Below are 19,911 nucleotides of genomic sequence, written 5' to 3'. Positions count from 1 at the left end.
AGATCTAAAGTTCCTAGGGGTTGCCAGCCCTCACTACTACGGAAAGGGGGGTGGAAGTGTCTTCAATTAGAACTCTGGGGTAAATCTACCTAGAACAAGACGAGAGGTTTATAAGCCACACCATGTGAGGAATCACTGGGGACCTAGGGATGTCTAAGTAGAAGAAAAGAAGACTCAGTGGAAGATATGGAGGACACCTTCCAATTTTGAAGTACTGACCATGCAGCAGTTGGAGAAGTATACTACAGGCTTCAGAGGGAACCCCAAAGCCATATAGGGTTGGGGGTGAGGGGGCAGGCATTGGATTTGGTTAGAACCAATTTTGTAGACTGTCAGACGTAGGGTGCTTCTGTCACATATAAGCCTGGTGACCTGGAACAAGTTCCTAACCACTTGGAACCTCATTTTCTTAGATGGAGATGAAAATAGGATTTAGTTCGTAGGGTTGTTACAAGGATTCAATGAGATAATATAGTTCACTATACAGTCATAGTCTACAGTAGGTACTTAATAAATATTAGCTCTTACCAGTGCAAGAGCACTGGTAAGCACATACCAGTACTGGTAGTACATAAAAAAGTAGTAGTTTTTAAATTACTATCGTAAGTTTTTTAGTACAAATGGAGCCCCAAGGCATAAACAAATTTCTCCTCCTCCTTGTTTTTTTTTATTGCAACTAGACATATATTTTATTAACTGTTCCCAAGTGCCAGGAAGTGTGCTTTGTGATAGGGCTACAGTCATGAGCAAAAGTACTCTGAGCTTAACCCCCTGGGGCTTCACTGCCAGACCCAAAATGCAACCTTGACTGTGATAATAAACTGAACAAAATTAATAGGTGTCTATATTATCTGTTAAACATGAATGCTGCTATTTTGCAAACAACTGAAAGAATAGATGGTAATTACTGATAATTATGAGATACCGGAATATCGACTATGGTCAAGTTGGGAATAGAGAGAGAAAGTTTGCAAAGAGAATGTCTGTTAGCCTGAATTCCCTATCCAGACCTAGAAAGCCATATGGTTGAAGGATGACTGGGCAGATCAAAGGTGGACATTTATACGTTCTACTGCATGAGGCAGGAAAGAGAATTTAACTCCGATGGTTTAAATGAAATGATTTCAGTGAAGGCCCTATTGGCTTAGTCGAACAGGGAGCAACCATCGAGGGGCTTTCTGAAGCATAGAGCAGAATAGAAGGATGGATAATGGATCTAGGGAGGGGCGGTGGGGGGCGGATAGAAAAACCCCCAGCATACCTGCCAAGATCAAACAGACCCTGATCTAACAAGATATAGATTAAATAAACAGATTATTGAAGAGAAGATAATACAATTAGCAAATAAGATCACCTTTTGACTTAAGTTAGTTTGAATGAGTTTTTCTTCCTGGCAAGCAAATGACCCCTAATTGATGAACACAAAAGAGCCAGGAAGTGGAACTATGTATGAGTGTGTCTCTACCCTCCTGACCACTAAAACTACTTTCCACTTCGCTCGCTCCAGACCTTAGATCTGGCCACTGGGATTTTTGATTAGGATTTCCTTCCATGCATGGAAAAATGTGTGTGCGTGTGCTTAGGAGTGAGAATCTATGAACAAAACCGGTGGGTGAAATGTGTGTAAATGTGTGTTTCTCGGTCCATTGGTACTTTATCCTAACTTTTAGGAAACGTTTTACACAAATAACAAATAGTATTGACTTTTGAATTCGATGACATAAGCAGAGATAGTTTTCCAAAGTCAAGCTGGTGTAGCTGTTCAGCCGGCTGATCCAGATCAGCTCATCCCTCTACAGAGCTTTTGTGGGGAAGCAGCATGTGCCTCAGTCGCTGGAGCTTACTTAGTTGTCAAAATCAATGTCACCAGTGGCGTGCTATTCAGCATGTGGAGTCCCTGAAAACTGGCCCCCTACGTCTCACTGAAATTCCAGAGGCATAGGAATGAGGCAGCTCTCCATATTCAGCGTTGGCCAATCTGCCAGATGCCTAGGAGCTAATTAGGCACCTTTATATAATTCACTCCCAAGGTAACAAGACAAAACTCGGACTTTAATAGCATCTTCTACCACCCTCATGCTCCAGATCTATTAGCAGCCTGTCCACAGTGACAGTGGAATGTGTTAATAGGTTCCAGCAAATGAATTAAAATGTGGAGAACATGAAAAACCAACTTTTCCTTTGTTTGGAGGCAGCCAGCATTCCCCACAAATACTTGCCAAGGACCATTTTCCTGGGAGCTGTTTGTGCGGTTAGAGTGTCTTGTTTGGTTAAAGGAAAGCCATAAGATAGCATCGAGAACAAATAACACACAGGGAATACACATCCAACAATGTTCAGGGGCTGAGGAACTGCAGATGGAAGCAGGGGTTCAGCCGAGGGCCAGCCGTTACTTGATCTAGAGAAAAATGTTTGTTGTTCTTTGGCTCTTCAAGACCAAAGAAGCATTTGACCCAGAACCTGTAAGTGAGTAAACGATTCCTTAAGCTATTTTCTTTGGAAGGATGTGGTTGGAGCAGGGAAACAGTAAGCTTATGAGGGGTCCATGGCCAGAGGACAGATTGTTCATTATTAACCCTTTCAAAGCACTTGAGAAGTGTGTTTCGAGTTCTGTAATGGTATCTTTATGAATAATCTCCTACACAATGATCTTCTCCATCCCATTCTACTTGAAGTGGTTGAAGAATAAAGTGGATTAGAACTCTGAACTAGGCCCCTTGTCAGTGGTAGGGGTCAGGTTTTCCCTAAAGAGAAGTCCATGTAGCTGCCAAGTAGGCGACTCACTTCTGTTGACAATTGTTAGGTAACAGAATAGGGAGTGTGTTTATTGACTTGGTGGATGACATGTTCATGAGAGGGTGTCAGACCTTAAAAATTAGGATGCAAATTCAAAGTGACCTTGCTAGGGGTGCCTGGGTAGCTCAGTCGGTAGAGCATGAAACTCTTGATCTTGGGGTCATGAGTTCAAGCCCCATGTTGGGTGTAGAGCTTACTTAAAAAAACAAAAATAAAAACAAAGTGGCCTTACTGGACTGGAAAAGTAACCAGAAAACAAAGTTAAGAAAGAACAGGTCCAGGCTAGTTTGCTAGGGAGGAAATGTACTATGCAGAAATCCAAGGCCAGGCAGATAGGAAAGAGGATGAGTCAGCACCATCCTCACACTGGGCTGTCCTTTGTGCTCAGCTGATACTTTTAGTCACAGCCACTAGAACACATATTTGAATTTCCTGCAGGGTTAATATATTTGCAGTGAAAAATACAAAATCCCAGCCATACTTTTTTTGGTGACCAGTGACAAACCTACTCAAAAAGGGTTGGGTTGGAGTGAGGTTCCTGAGCCAAAGGTGCAAGAAAAGACAATTGTTCCCAGGTGTCCAAACCCAGGTTGAAGGGTAGTGGAGTAAATAAGGACTCAACCAGGACTGGGATTGAATTTCAGCTCTATTATGATGTAGATCTGTAACCTTCACTTTTCTCAACTTAAGGTATTTTGATGTAAAAGTAGAGATCAGGGCTGTTGTGAAGCTTACATGAAAAGTGTATACGAAAGTGTGTGTCACAAAGAAAATGGTAAGTTAAGGATGGCATCCTTTCATTTTTTAATGCTTGGCTTCTGATCCTTTCCTGCTATAAAAGCTAGTGAGAACCTGGGTGTATAAACGGGAGCCCCTAAGGCTGGTTTGATTAGTTCCTTCCTCCGTGAGGTGGATTGTTAACTATCCTGAAGAGGGATATGGGGTCCTGGAGTGGGAAGAGGAGACCCCCTAAGAGAATAAAGACCCCAGAACAAAGCCCAGAGGGACAGGTTAAAAGACTGGTTCATCTTCATCAGCCTGGGCCAAGGGCATTTGCACAGAAGAGATTACTGGCTTCCAGTCTTACATGGGGCCTAGAACTGCAATGTGTGCCATTCGGGTGACTTCTTAGGAGAATTTTAAAAATTAGACATGAACTAAGTAATTACAAAAATTTTTCAAATTGCTTTACTATTATGTCTTAGTAAACAATGCACTTTGGCCGGGGCTGGTTTATACTCCCACCTGAAAGTGAGAAAAGAGGCTAGACCATGTCCTAGTGCTCCTCCTCACTCTAAGACTCTGCGACTTTGCAAATGCTTAAAGGAGATGAAAAACATAATGTGTTGGATTAATTATGATATTACATTTTTTTTTAGAAGGCTCAGAAACAAAGGGTGATCATGCACAAGGTAGACCATGCAGTAGAAAGTGCTTTGGAGTCACATAGACCTGATCAGGAATTTCAGCCCCGGCACTGATGGCTAAGTGACTTCGGGTAAGTTCCTCAGCCTCTCTGAGCCTTGGATTCTCCATCTATTAAGTTAGGCACAGCAGCACCTGCTTTAAAGTTTTGTTGTAAGAGAGCACAATGCCGGGCACCAAACAGGTAGTCGGCAAACCCTAAGTCCTCCCTCCTATGATTATCACTATTGCTAACCATACCATGTGTACCAAAAAAAAAAAAAAAAAAAAAAATCCTCTAAGTTGTTATCCTTTTGGCAAACATTTGGTGCAATTCATCGCCCTCTGATGAGCGAGAAAACCTCAAAGCACAGAAGTTTGCTGTTGGCCAAAGTCTTAACAGTAAGTCCATGACCCCAAAATTTCTCAGACTGGGAAAAAAAATGGTGAGAACATTATCATGTGCAAGGATGAAAATGCAGTTGAGTTCCGGAAAAACACTTTTTTTCTTTGCCATGCTTGTAATTTATTGTTTCTTTTATTTGATAGGAAAGGAACGGTTTGTATTGTAAGAAAATATAGACTCGGGGATCCAGAATGGGGTCAACAGTGTTTCTTTGTCTCTTCTGGTTTTAACCAGTTTCAGGATTTATTCATTTCAAGGAGGAGGAAGGATGAACTTTGTGGTACCGTGGAATTCTTACAGATAAGCAGAAGACTAGAAATCTTGGCTTAAATTGCTCTTTTGCTTATTTCTCTTCATTGAATAGTGTGGCATGGTTGAGAATAGAGAGGAGTTATTTGGAGTGTTTTCCAAGAGAGATTTCTGGTCAATGGACATCTTGGAGGAAAACCAGTCTAAGCAAAAGATTTTTACAAAAGCGAATCTGGTGGAGTCCCGGACGTGCTCTCTGCCAGCGGTGGGCAGGTGTTTCTCCCTTGGCCTCAGTTTCCTTACCTGCTAGGGTGAGGGGTAGAAGCAGGTGGTTTCTAAGATCTTCCCCAGCTCAAAATGTTCTACTATTTTAAAAAATATTTTATTTAAATTCTGAGTTCTACTATTTTAAAAAAAGGAATAGGTAGTTGAATTTTACCAATGAATTCATAAAGTAAGCATTTTTGGTCATATTAGAAAAAGGATCCAGGCATAATTTAGAACTACTTGTCAGTATAAAGACTTTGCCACTCTGACCTTCCCATTTTTCTTTAATGTAAACCTCACCACCCAGATCATGAGGATGAGATCTGAGAATGCCCTTTTGGTCCAGCCCACTCTCTGGCCAACTGCAAGACCATGCTAGGTGGACTGGGAGTGGACTTCTCTGCCATGAACCATGTCACTAGAGTGGGACTTATGACCAGCCCTCATTGTGCCCTCTCAGCAGCACCTAGACCTCAGTGGGGCTCTCTCTATATTGGGTCAAATATTGGGATTACATCTAAAAACTGTTCTTGACCTTGTTCTATACCTAGGCAACACTCATCCCTTTACCGCTCTTCTGGCTCCATTACTGCCTTGTCTATTTGGGGCTGTCTGTCTCTCCAAAAATACTCTAGAGGGATTCTTTTAGACCAAGCTGTTCATATACAGGCTTTACAGTCAGAGAGTCCGGGCTTTGGATCTTGACTCTGTCACTTATATTGTGCACTTAATAGTGAGTCCCCTGACCTCTCTGAGTGTGAGTTTTTCATCTGTAAGGCCAGAAGGTAAATATCTTCCTTGCAAGATTATTAAGACACTTAAACATTACATGCAGAACACCTAGCGTAGGACTAGGCATATTGCACGTGGCCAAAACATCAAATCTGTTATGGTCATTTGCATAAAATAAGATCTCAATGAATGTTTGTGAAATAAGTTAAAAAAATGATATAGGAATCATTTTTTCAGAGCACGCCAATTAAGTTCAGATAAAAAGGGATGAAAACGGTGCTATGAAGATTATGGGACAGAGCAGCATTTTTTGAAAATATGTCTCAGACTAGCTACAGGGTGGAAGGCTGAATGTGCAATAGCCATACGAGGCTTTAGAAATGAACTCACCCCTGACCAGCCATGGGGCAAGAACTGGCCCTCAGCCCAGTATTTCCCATTGATGAAGAAGAGGCCTGTAATCATGATGAACACCCACACTGCCAGGTTCAGCACGTTGAGGACGTTGTTGAAGCCCACAGAATTCTTCACCCCCAGCGCAACAATAATGGTGACGATGACTGCAATCACTAGAGCCAGAAGGTCAGGGTATGATTCTTCACCTTTCCCTAGAGGCCAAAGACATGAGTTAATATTGTCCAGGGGAAAAAGGGGGCATGCAAACTCCCGGCACCCCCTCAGAGCACTTGCACTCAGCTCTGGCAGGGGTGATCAATGTATCACAGAGGGAGGAGAAGCGTGTGTCTACAAGCATGTGTGTCCACATATGTGCTTGTGTGCAAGTGTGTGTATGTGTCAGTCATGTTGCCTACACTGTGGTCCATAAGTGTCTATTTATAAATGGGAAGGTCTTGGTATATAGGTCAGAGGACCCGACATCCCTGGACCCAAAGTTGGGACACACGAAATGACAATGACAACATAGCCCATGGAACCATGGCATAGAATATTTGAGGTCAGAACTGCCCTGAGACACTCATGGTGTATATATGGGTTTAACATGTTATTTGAAGACTGGCTTATCTTCACTATTGTTTGCTCCATAGCACATAAATTTTCCATTCCATTCCTGTAATCTTTCATTTGTAGAAAGTTTTAAAATGTGTATCTTTGAAAACTATTGGGAGAAGAATGTTCTTTGCATTTATGTGTATGCGGTTGCAGAGAAAATAAGCAGTGAATACACCCCCACCCGGTTGGTGCGGTCTGTTGGCCAGTGGACTCCTGCCCTCTATAGAGTGGAGAAGGCACTGCCTCAGCCGTCAGGCTTCTGAATTCCAGCTGCACTTCTGCCCATGACCAGCTGTGTGGCCTTGGCAGATGCCTCAGTTACCTGGACCTCATCTGTAAAAGTGAAGGGTTTGCACTACTTGGTCTAGGAGGGCCTTTTCAGACCTAAAATTTCTGTGAAATAAGTATATTGTGCAGATGTGGTCTTCATACTATTTATCTTCGCATAGTATCTGATGCTCAGCATGTTTATCAATTCTTCAGAGATAGGGACACCAGAGTCACATGACTAGCACACAGCCACAGAAGCTGTACTTGCAAGTTCTGGGGCAAGACCTCCAAGCTTCCTCAACTATTGTTTGGCTTCCCATGGATATGAGAGGGTAAAATCAGATATCTGGATGAAACGGGGCAAGTGATGGACGGAGCTCCCGGTATTTGTTATGTAAAGTTCTGATTATTTAGTATTCACCCAGTTATATTATCCCTCCTTGACCTCTGCTAGACTGGAATCCATTTTGTTCCTTTTAAAAGTATATTTTGTCATTTAAAAATTAATACATGCTTCTTTATGAAAATTAAAAAAAAATCCGATGAAACCACTACAGTTCATTACAGTTATTTTTCCTGCTTTGGTTTTATTTTTATATAGTTATCAGCATGACGCATATACCATTTATTTCCTTTGTCACATGACATTACATCAAAGACATATTCCATGTCATTACAACAGTCTTCCCCATCATCCTTTTAATTGCTACATAATATGCTTCCACAATTTACTTAGTCATTTGCTCCATTATGGACTACTTAGGCTGTTCTTAATTTTTAAATTATAAATGAGGCTGTGATGAATATCTTTTCATATAAAGGTTTTATGGAAATTAGAATGATTTCCTTAGAATAGATTCACAGGAGAACTACTTTGCAAAAAAAAAAAAAAAAAAAGAGAGAGAGAGAGAGAGAGAGACATATTTAAGGCTCTTCATATATTTTGCCACATTGAATCCTAAAAGGGGAACCCATTTGTTTGTTGGGGTAATTTTACGTGTTGGGGTAAGAGGATATGGCAGTCTCACCCAGGCCGTTGAGAGTTCCCACGCTGTCCACCATCCAGCGGCTAATGGTGTGGTTTGCTAAGGAGTCAAACATGCTACTCAGAGCACTGGCACCAGCTGCAGTGCCAATCAGGTACTCTAGGATCAGGTTCCAGCCAATGAAAAATGCCACAAATTCCCCGACAGTGACGTAGCTGTAGGTGTAGGCTGATCCTGTGGTCTTGGGGACTCGGACTCCAAACTCTGCGTAGCAGACACCTGCATGGGACAAGCACACATGGGTGGCAGACTTCAGGAGATGAGCTAACCTCTTGGTGGTTCATCTTTGGTGCAAAATACTGGGGACCTCTGGGATCTTAAACCAAATACATGAAATTTTATATATATGAATAAATTTAAGGCCAATTCTAATGTCTTTCAATGTTAGTTCTGAAAAACTTTTAACCTGAATGATTGGGAAGGCAATCAGAATTGATTCTCATGAGCTACTGGAGACCGATCTTTATTTAGAAAAATTCCTATTTGTTGTATGTGTTGCTGTCATATTCCTTAGGGGTCAGATATCCTGAGTGAACATGGGCCTAGTTCATTATGATCTCCGCACTTGATGGTACCAGGGTTACATTATGTTAACATTCTTCTCTTTCATTTTTTACATATTATGGAAGTGCTCCTCATTTGTGAATGATGGTTCAAGTGATCTGTGGAGATTTTGTACTATATATGGGAGTGAGGTTGATTAAAAAATGCAAATGTAAGTAAGTAACTAGTTTTTAACAAGGGAATTTAGCACATGCAAAGGACAATTGAATGAACTTAAGGAGTGCCCACCATGTCTTTGGCAGGGTGCTAAATGCTGAGACTAAAAAGGCAAGTGAGACATGGCCTTGACCTCAAGGGGAGATATATAAAAAAATCAGTGTCCATTACAAGCTGTATAAACTCAATAATGCAGAGATATACAGGAACAGAGAAAGAAGAGAGAAGAGACATGTGTATCAGGTGGTTTTGAAGCATATGGGGAAATTAATTGGGCAAAGAGGATAGAGCATGAAGCAAAGACATGGTGGATAGGCAGTCTGAAGTTTTTGGGTGAAGGGGAGTGTGCATGAAGGGACTGGGGGCAGACGAGCCTGGAGACGTAAGTAGAAGCCATGTGTTTTCCAAAGTGGGTCAAGACCCACTTCCACTAGAATCATCTCTGAAATCATAATTTCAGGAGTGGAGCCCAGGAATCTACATTTTCACAAGCTCTCCACTTAAAATTGAAAAACACTAGTATATTCCCTCCTTCTTTGATGGAATTATAGATCAAATTAGAAAGAGACTGGGAATATGCCAAACTTCTGCAAGTTGGGAGAGTTTCCTAAGACATGCTGGGAACTCTGGGTGTGAGGCCAGTGGGTGGGGTGCCATGTTGGATGACAAACATAGGACAGTTTGGAGGAAACATGCCAGGAATGGGATGTAGGAGGGATGTCAGAGTAAACTATACCTTCAATCTCAATTTTAAGGGCCAACCCTGAGGTTCTCTCATCACAAATCAGGGAGTAAAATCAGTGCAAGGAAGCAAAGCCAGAGGTGTCAGAAGCCATGACACAAATGCTTGATTAAACGTGATGCAATATCGCTTTTCCTACCCTTAGTGCTGTCAGCTCTCAGGGCATCTGTGTGGGAGAGCACTGAGCCAGAGGTTGTGCTCTTGTCTCAACCCTGCCTTGACCTTGTTCCTTCCTTTATACTCATTTTCTTCTTTGTAAAATAAAGGAATCAGACAGGGATACTCTCTTAAGGGTCTTCCTCTTCGGACACTCTAGTATTCTGTTTCATTGAATTTTATGGATTTTGCCGCTAAATATATTGAGCATAATTTACTTTTCTTTTACATCAATTACTCTATTGTTCTGTATCTGGAGACATGCTCGGGCTGGTGAAGCCATCCATCTCTGCCCTGAATAACCTAAACCGCCATTTATTTTGAGTTCCTCTGTTGGCCTCTCACCCCTTTGTTTTCCACCCCCTTCCTGGAGGTCAGACTGTCAGTTGTTTCATTCTGTGGCTGTCACAGGGATTACCTTGAGCATGAAGACCACATCCTTTTCTAAATTGCTGTTTCCAACACCTGATGTTTAAATTGTTAGAGTGAGTCTAAAATTAAGAGGAAGTGGTCTCTGAGGGGAGAGCTGGAGAACTTTTCTGTGAGGAAAGTATAGAGCGTATAAGCACTGAGTATGAGGCCCTAACATTGTTTTCTTGGGTGCGTGGAGGACTTTGTGCTCTCATCTCCTGAAGAGATTTGAGTTTGCAGACACACATTAGATTGCTCTTTCAGTGCAGTATGAGGACAGGATTAGAGATAATCTAATTCTGTGCTTTGGTGTGTGATCTGCAGCTTTACTCAATAATTCTTTTATACTATGAGCTTTTTTTCTTTACCCTCCTTACCCCCTGTTCATACACAAGGCTTATAAATCGAAATTTCTCAACCAATGCTTTTGAAACTGGCATTGATTTGATTGTTAATTTAATTCAGAGAGCCAGTATGGTGAAGTTTGGGCAATCAATGGTTCTCTTCTTAACATTTGGCCTGCCAAATTATTCGTAAAAATACCCAATCCGTTATCAGAATCCCCTAGCCAAGGGTAACTGGCAAATAGCCAAGTCTTCCTTAAGGTTTGTGAAGGAACCAGTGCATTGCTTCCTGAGGCAGAGGCAGAGGCCCTGAGCTGTGCATGGTGCAGGAGCATATGAAGTCAGTCATTTAGTCCCCAAGGTCCTGCTTGGATTCTGATAGCTGGAGTTTGGGAAGAATAGTGGGAAAATCAATTAGACACTAACCAAGTAAGACAATTTCTGCTCCTAGAGACCATTCTTTTGGACACTTTGTAAAGGATTTTATTTTTGCATCTTTCTGATTTGTTTGTATGCAAGAATCCAGGCTTTTAATGGGCACTAAAGCGTATCCAGCCTGGCACTGAAGCTCAGTGGTGAGGAGTAAGTGATTTCAATCCCAAATGTTCTGAAAAAAACCAGAAAATGTTGTCAATCACTCAACTTTTTTCAAATATCTGGTGTAGAAGAGAGACATATTCAAAGATATCTTTTTAATTTCAATATGAAATAAAAATCAAAGAAAGGGAAACCAAAGAAAGTGAGGGGGCCAGATAGATAACCTGTAGGGTCCCTTCTAGTGCTATCATTCTTTGGTTTTACAATTAGAATCAACTCTCATTTGAGTCTGTGGAGGCAGCCCTAGAGAAAATGCTGTAAACCCGTAGATCTCAGCAAAAGTGGACTGCTGCCTAGGGGGAATTTTGGAAATCCGTGGGGGTGTCCATCATTCTCATGATGGTTGTGGACACTTGAAGTATTAAATGGGTAGAAGCCTGTGCTGTTAGACATTCTGCAGTGTAGGGCTGTTCCACAGAATGAGGCATTGTCCTGTGTCTTACATAACTTCTGAGGGTCCCAATGGATCTGTTTATAAAAACAGGTTTATAAATTATAAAAACCTATTTATAACTTCTGAGCCTGAATCTGTCTCCATTTTACATATTAACGCAAAGCATTTTTTCATGATTTTATATGCATTGAGTTTCCCAGGGCTGCAACAGCTGGGTAAATTGAGGGACGGTTGTAATTTGTTTTGTCTGGAATTTACCAAGAATTGGCCATTATTTTGGAAAGCCACATCATCAAGAGCAACATGACTCATGGTCTTTGAGCATCAAATAGCACACCTGTGTGAGTTTGCATTTATAGTGGTTCTGTAAATGACAGCATATATCTGACAACTTCATTATGTCTCCTGTTGTATATGCCCCGGCTTCTACACACTGAAATATTACTTTTCCTAGAAGTGACTTTTCTTTTATTTACCTTCCATACTCAAGGCATATTGATTTTTTAAAAAATCAAGTTTGTAGCTCTGGAAGATAGTAGAGAGTTCCTTAAAAAGGTAAAAATAGAACGACCCGATGATCCAGCAATTGCACTACAAGCTATTTACCCAAAGAATACAAAAATATTAATTCAAAGGGATACATGCACCATGATATTTATAGCAGATTTACCTACAATTGCCACTTACAGAAACAGTCCAAGTGTCCATCGACTGATGAATGGGTAGAGAAGCATATTATTCAGTCATAAAAGAGAATGAAATCTTACTATTTGCAATGACACGGATGGAGCTAGCGAGTATGATGCTAAACAAACTAAGTCAGTCAGAGAAAGACAAATACCATATGATTTCACTCATACGTGGAATTCAAGAAACAAAACAAATGAGGAAAGAAAAGAAAAAAAAAGGCAAACCAAGAAACAGACTCTTACCTATGGAAAACAAACTGAGGGTTACTGGAGAGGAGGTGGGTGGGGTTCTTTTTCTTTTTTCTTTTTTTGCCTTAGTTTTCTCTTTAAATGCCCTATTTCCAAATGCAATCAGATTCTGAAGTACTGGGTATAAGAGTTCAACATATGAATTTTTTGGGACACAAATCAGTACTCGTAACAGGTCAAATAGGTGATGGGGATTAAGGAGGGCACTTGTTTTTTTTTTTTTTTTTGGGGTGTGTGTTTTTTAAAGATTTATTTATTTAGTCATGAGAGAGAGAGAGAGAGAGAGAGAGAGAGGCAGAGACACAGGCAGAGAGAGAAGCAGGCTCCATGCAGGGAGCCCGACGCGGGATTCGATCCTGGGTCTCCAGAATCACGCCCTGGGCTGAAGGCAGCACTAAACTGCTGAGCCACCCGGGCTGCCCAAGGAGGGCACTTGTGATGAGCGTAGGGTGTTGTGTAGGTGTTGAATTACTATATCGTACACCTGAAACTAATATTACACTGTATGTAAGCTAACTGGAATTTAAATAAAAACTTAGTAAAATGTAATTTTAATGACTATAAAAAATTAAGTATGTAGGAAGGTAGCATTATCTCTTGTTTGCATTTTAGGGTAGCAAAGGAAGAATTTCAAATTTATTACTTAAAGTTGATTTGGTGTACTAGGGTGGAGAATCAGTATTCTAAATGAGAGAAAAATTTATAAATATTCTCTACTAATTTAGTAATGCATTACAAAAATTCTTGCCTTGGGCTATCTTCCCAGTCATATTTGCCTTGTGCTATTATCAAAAATGATTCTGCATTCCTTGGCTAACCATCAAGTGATTGACAGGGGGAGACATTGATTCCCAAAGTATAACTGCATAGCTGGAGAAAATCAATGTGAAGTACAACGTCAGGGTAGAGATGGCCATCACGAGCGTCTGCCTGGTGCAGACCATCGGGTGGAAATTTCCCAATGGAGTTGTTCAGAGATGGCACATCCAGATCCTTGAGAAGTACGAAGGACTCATCTGAGCAGAACAAGAGGGAACAGAGTGATTTCTCATAGTCTGCAACTCAGATATCTTTTTTAAATTACTCACTCTTCGAGTATATTGTAAAACACCCCCTTCTTTCCATTTTGTCATATCCCTAGTGTTTTGTTTTATTTCTATACCCAGAACTATTTTTTGTTAAATTGAAAAACTGCCAGCCTAAAGAGCAGTCAAAACTTAGGACTTACATGTTGAAAAGAGAGTTGGGGACAAGATACCAAGGGGATTCCATATTTGAGATATTCTCTATCGATCTCCTCTTGTGTACCTTGAATGCTGTATGATTTGGAGTTCAGAGAAATTTGGTCCTTTTCAGTGTGAATTTCTTTCCAACTCAGAGAGTCTATGGTTCTGTCACATATAGGTATACAGCCAGCCTGACATTAAATATTCCCAGGGAGCCCACATATGATGTTCACCTTTCCAAACTGTGCCTAATAAGCGCCTCTATAGTCAAGATAAATCACTGTATGTGCCTCCTACCACTCAGAGTCTGCTCTGGCTCTCTTGTACTCTCTTAGAATCACCTCCTCCATCCTAAAAGGGTGTAAAAGAGAAAGATTCACCTGGACTAGGTCAAAGATAGAGAAGGATTTCTCCACTCAGAAACACATTTCCTTTGACATTCCACTAAAGAAAGCCATTAGATACATAAGTACTTTTTAAAAGTGTACTTTTACCTAGGAAGATTAAATCAAGAAGCCATGCACACTTGAATGTCAATTTCTCTAGTTAAAGAGAGTTTTTTCCATTAACATGTAGTTTAACTTATCGACTAATTCCTTAACCTATCTATCAACTAATTTACCAATTTCCTACAATAACTTCTGACTTCCTAATTTATTTTAAGTGACACACAGTGTTTTTTTAAAAAAACATTTTATTTTATTATTTCTTAAACATTTTCTTCATTTAGAGAGAGAGAGAGCACAAGCAGAGGGAGTGACAGTCAGAGGGAGAGGCTTTTTTACTTTCCTTTTCCTTTTTTACCTTCCCTTCCCTTCCCTTCCCTTCCCTTCCCTTCCTTTTTCATTTCTTTTCTTGAGAGAAAGAGAGAGCACACAAGCGTGGTGAGGGGCAGAGGGAGAGGGAGAGAGAATCTCAAGCAGATTTCACACTGAGCGCAGAGCCTGATGCAGGGCTTGATCTCACAACCCTGAGATCATCACCTGAGCCCAAATCAAGAGTCAGATGCTTAACCAACAGAGCCACTCAGACACTCCTAAGTGACACACATTGTTAAGTGCCTACTATGTCAGGCACTGAAGTGAATAGCAGAGACACTGAACTCTTGATCTTGAAACATCTATATTCTAATCAGGAAAGAGTCAGGAAACAGATGATCCCACATAGCCAGTATTTAATAGTATAGAGTATTTATGAGGTGCTCTGAGAGCCTAGGAGTGAGTGGTGCTTAGAAAGCACACATTTAGTTTCTGGGGAAGTAGGGATGAAGGGGAAGGTTTCTGAGTTGCATCCTGAAGGGCGAGCTGGGCTTTTCCAGGCAAAACAAAATGGGAAAGGGTGATTTCAGACAGATAGAAGGGGGTAGCTGGAATGACATATGTGGGCTGCTTTGAGGATTGAGGAGGATGAGTCTACAGAGGTGAACTGGGATCGAGTGATTGAGGGAGTGGAACCTTTTTTAATAGACTGGGGGAATCTAGCTGAAAAAAACATCCAGTTCATCTACTTCTACAGTTTTAAAGCTTTGTCTTGGTTGTCTTTGCACACATAGTGTTATTTGAGAGTCTCACACGTAAATAAGTAAAAGCAAGATGGCTCTGCTTGAGGAGGGGGTGTGAGGCCTGAGGCTGGTCTGCTCAGGATTCCCCTCACCCCATATCTCCCCAAAGCTCCAGCCCTCCTCTGTGGACTCATGGGGCTGCACTGAGCATGATGTGGGGATGGGTGTCAACTGCTCATTGGGGTTGTTCTCTTGATCATTGATGCAGCTGAGCCCCAGACTTGAAGCTGCACCTTTGATTAATGGCAGAGATTAATGGTTAGAGTCAAAGCCCTCTGATATGCAGTTCTAGGAAAGTTCCTAGAACTGCATTCGTTCATCCAAAAACACTTATGAGGTTCCTTCTCTATGCGTCTCCGTTAGCTTTCAGAGATTTAAAGGTGAATAGGAAGAACATAGTTCCTTTGTTGTGGGTCTTACAGTCTAGTGGAGAAGACAGACAAGAAAACCAACAACTATAATAAAATAAGAAAGGAGATATTAGCACGAGTTGCCTTAAAGAGCTGCAAAATTGAGTTCTGAGTTGGGCAGCCAGAAGGACTGTCCCTAGGGCAAGTGGGCATCAGGAGATACGAGAAGGAGTGGAGAGGAGTCTCCAAGAAAACAATGTGCCAATGCTGCAGCTTCATTCAGGCCTCTGGGATCAGTAACATCGGGCGTGTTGCTCAGAGGGTCACTCAGGCTCTCTTGGGTGACCAGCCATAGGCTACAGATAGCAGGCCTGGGCAGTTATTTTGAAAATATGGTTCTCTCAGTGACACTTAGTCATGAAATCAGTTACCTCTGAGTGCCAATTACCTGCCATCTCCCAGACATGGGATGGAATCAGCCATTGGCCCCAAATAGTACACCTCACCGGTTCAGGCCCAAACATGCCTTGAAAAAAGTCTTCACCAAACAGCATTTTGCTGAGATGGTTGTTACTCATTTCCTTCTCATTTTGTTAGTTTTTTTTTTTTTTTTAAAACATCTTTGTTCTGTTTATAAAGTCACAGTGGGGCTAAGACATGTTGTCTGTACTGCTGTGGTTGATAGCATGGATTAAATGTGGATTGGGAGTGGGCTATTAGAAATCACAGGACTGGGGTGCCTGGGGGAGCTCAGTGGTTGAGCATCTGCCTTTGGCTCAGGTCATGGTCCTGGGGTCCTGGGATCGAATCCTGCATGAGGCTCCCCACAGGGAGCCTACTTCTCCCTCTCCTGTGTCTCTGCCTCTCTCTCTCTGTGTCTCATGAATAAATAAATAAAATTTCAAAAAAAAAAAAAAAAAGAAAAGAAAGAAATCACAGGACCTCAGGGAGAAACAGAGTGTGAATTCTCTTGGAAACATTGGTTTTGTGTGTGACACCGAATTCCAGATGGTGAGTAATGAAGTATCCCCATCACTGCTGTCCCCCTTGAGAAGCAGGTTGCTAGATTCTCAGAAACATCTATTCGGCCCCCTGGCATGTGAGAGCCCACGATCTTGCCCCCATGTCTTCTTCCCTCTTGATTAGCCAAGAAAATTGTGCATTTCTTCTCCCAGGAGGAATCCATCGGGCTCTCTGCCTCTCCCTTCCCTGCTCCTGTCTCATCTACCTGAGTGACCTTGGTCACTCTATCACCTGTCAGTGAAGCCCAGGCAATTTTAACAAATGTGTCTGGAAGAAAAGCAATTTGTCTGGCAACGCCTGTTTCTTTGCGTCTAAGAAGAGACTTGTAATTTTTCTGCCAAAACAGGCCTCAGGCGGACACTAAGAGCCTGTGGTTAGGGGATGGGCAGCGTCTTCAATCAGGGTGTGTGTGATGCTACTTGTTACTGAACCTGACAGGGGCTCCCATTACAGTTGGGTAAGGAACAGAGGGCTCCCAAGGTCCCCAAACGAGAGCACCAGTGTATCAACACATACACAGGAAGCACAGAAGCTGCTCTCATAGTTGGAGGAGTGACCCCTGAGACGGTGCAAGGAAGTTTAATAATTTGCTGATTAAATGTGACCAGACGACCTGTTTACTTTCTTCTCTAGATCTCCTTCTGTGAAAATATTTTAGAGGTATGGGAGGTGCGCTTTGCACAGCATGATGAATTAGAGTATTATGTTGTTCGGTCTTGCTATTGTTCATATCATCATTAGTGTATTTTATTGCTTTATCAAATGATGATGAAGATGGTGATAACATTAATGCTCATGAGGTTGCTTTCAACTAAATGACCCACAGGGTTAGCTGTTTCCGGAGCCCCTCCGACCCAGATTGGTTCCTCCTCATTGCTGTGGTGTCCGGTGGGCTGGGGCTGCCCTTTTCTCTGCTCCTCACATTTTTATGTAGGTGGCATCAGGTTAACGTCAAAGGCAGTCTTGGAGGGAAAGAGATGTCACAAAAGAGAAAAGCACCTGTTTTTTGGCATCTTCCCTGGGCTAGGCCCATTGTACACAGTTTCTCATCTGCTGCTCAGGTCAGCTGTACTCGGATGCTGAGGCCACCGTCAGCAGCCCAGTCTCTGCTTTAGGAGAAGCAGGGAGTGTCATAGGAGCCACCCAGCCTCTGGAGAGAGGTCTAGAGAGGGGTCGTGACAACCACATGAGATTGCACACAGATCACATTCCCAGTGCCTGGCACACGGCAAGTGTTTAATAAATGACAACTATAATTATTACTAACTGTGGGCTCGAGTAAGGCACCCGATTCACTGAGCATTGGTTTCCCCATCTGGGAAGTGGCGATGGAGATCCCTCGTGGGGGGTGCTGTGGGTCCTTAAGGGAGCACATGCACGGTTCTGGCATGTGGCGGGCACTCTTGCAGTGGGAGCAATGGCAGTTGTTACAGAGGAAAGAGAATTGCACAGGCTTTCTCAGCAGTAGCCTCCCGAGGGTTTATGCAGGAGCCTTTGCCTTGGGGGGTGGGATCAAAGAGGTTGGAAGCAAGAATTGTTGGCTGATGGTTTTAGAGACTCAGCCCCCACAGGATATCAGAAATCATCTGGAGTCTAGACCAAGCCCTATGCGTGCCCAATTTCCTTCTAAATCAGAACCTTGAAAAGTTCCTTCTTGGGTTTTAAATCTTTAATCTGGAAACATATGTTCCCTCCTGCAAGTCCAGTTAGACATTCTGAGCGTAGAGAGAAATTTCCCATTTTCTTGTTCAACCTTTCTTCATGAGGCCCCTCACTTAGGTGACTCTGATAACTGGGGCTAGAAAGTCTTTGTGCGGAAGGGACAGCACGGGAGGAAAGTGACAGCCAGGAAAATTCTTGTGCACCCAGATGTTTTTCGGCTCGCCACTCTCCAGGAGTAGGTAGTGCCCCGATTTCTAAAGCAGATGGAAGTCGTGCCAGCAAGGATGACAGATCCAAGAAGCTTTTGGGAGGGGGCCAAGCCATCACTCCCTGCCCTGAGGATTTAGTGGCTGGGGTTGAGGGTGAGTGCTAAGAGAGCATGCGCCGGCCCTTGTGTGGCTCCTCAGCCCATCTGATGACAAGTGGGTCCGGATTCCGCCGGGATGGGCTGCATTCCAGCACATTCTCGGGAGTATGAGACACAGCAAATCTCTCAGGGGCCTGGATCTGTTCTCTGTAGGACCTTCCCAGAGACATGAGACACCCCTCCTAGAAGAGAGATGCCATCTCCACTTTCCCCCAAAAGGGGCTAATGGAGGGCCAAGCAGGGCCAGAGAGCTAGGATTTAGGAGGCCTTGCAATGTGAGGAGGGGCACTGAGTGTTCAGAGCGGATGCCTCGGGTGTGTAAGGCCCCTGAGCTGTCGTGCACAAAGTCGGCTTCCTACCAGGCCTCTGAGGGTGAGGGCCGGTGCTTGGCGTAACTCCTCTTCATGGGCTTTTATCTCATGGAGGTTATGCCTTAGTCACTTTGAGCAACCTTTTCAGCGCCCAGAGTTGAGGCTGCTTACACGTCACTGGTTCGGAAAGAGGACTTGTCGTGGCCTCTTTTTAATTTCCTACAACACTTACCACCACTTGTAGTTACATGTTTTTATTTGTTTTCCGAGGCATAACTTCTTGGACGTTTTGAAGCACAGTCTTTTTGAAGGGGGCTATCCTGGTAGAGAGGAGACTTCCTTCTGGGAAAAATACCTTCAGATCCAAAAGAATGCTCTTTGTGCAAGGTTCATCTGGTGAAAGGGTGAATGGGAGGCAGGCCTGCTGGGTCTTTTGCTAGGGATGCACCGGGGGGTTTCAGAATCTGCCACATGGGTGCTTGTTGGCATTAAGGACAAAGTCTAGCCTCTTCAGGTCGGAGACCTGGCCAATAGTATTGGCAGTGGTGATGATAACATGAGCAAATGGTACCGGGCATTTACCAGGTGCACGGCCATCCTGAGTACTTTACACACACCATCTTCATGAGGTGGTTATGAGGCAAAACAGTTATTGTTTCCATTGACAGATGATGAATCCAAGGTCGAGACAGGCCCTCCCAATCCTTCCCACCGGACAGGGCACACCTAGAGAACAGTAGCACTTGTGTGGCCAGGAGAAGGAGGTCAATATACACAGGGGTGACACTGCTCACAGGTGGTGGTGGTATCCTGGGGCCTCTGCCACCGTCCAGCCCTGCTGAGGGCTGAGGGATCAACACACCCAAGCACCCAGCTTGGGAAGGTCTAGGTTAAGTAGGTTTCCCAAGTCACATGAGTTGTAAACGGC

At 42.9% G+C, this 19,911-nt stretch overlaps 1 protein-coding gene across 1 annotated transcript in view; it reads right to left on the bottom strand.

The window, feature by feature from the left end:
• The window catches only part of SLC7A14 (solute carrier family 7 member 14), a 112,214-nt gene that overhangs the window by 29,029 nt on the left and 63,274 nt on the right, over positions 1 to 19,911 (bottom strand). The window contains exons 3-4 of the mRNA XM_026007739.2: positions 8,164 to 8,400; positions 6,245 to 6,462 (exon numbers count right to left, since the gene is read on the bottom strand). Of these exons, the coding sequence (XP_025863524.1) occupies positions 6,245 to 6,462; positions 8,164 to 8,400 (455 nt within the window). The remainder of the gene's footprint in view (positions 1 to 6,244; positions 6,463 to 8,163; positions 8,401 to 19,911) is intronic.

The sequence above is a fragment of the Vulpes vulpes genome, chromosome 3 (genome assembly GCF_048418805.1).
Source record: "Vulpes vulpes isolate BD-2025 chromosome 3, VulVul3, whole genome shotgun sequence".
Classification (NCBI taxonomy): Eukaryota; Metazoa; Chordata; class Mammalia; order Carnivora; family Canidae; genus Vulpes; species Vulpes vulpes.
Note: the sequence above shows the minus strand (reverse complement) of the source record. Positions and strands in the feature narration are given on the sequence as shown.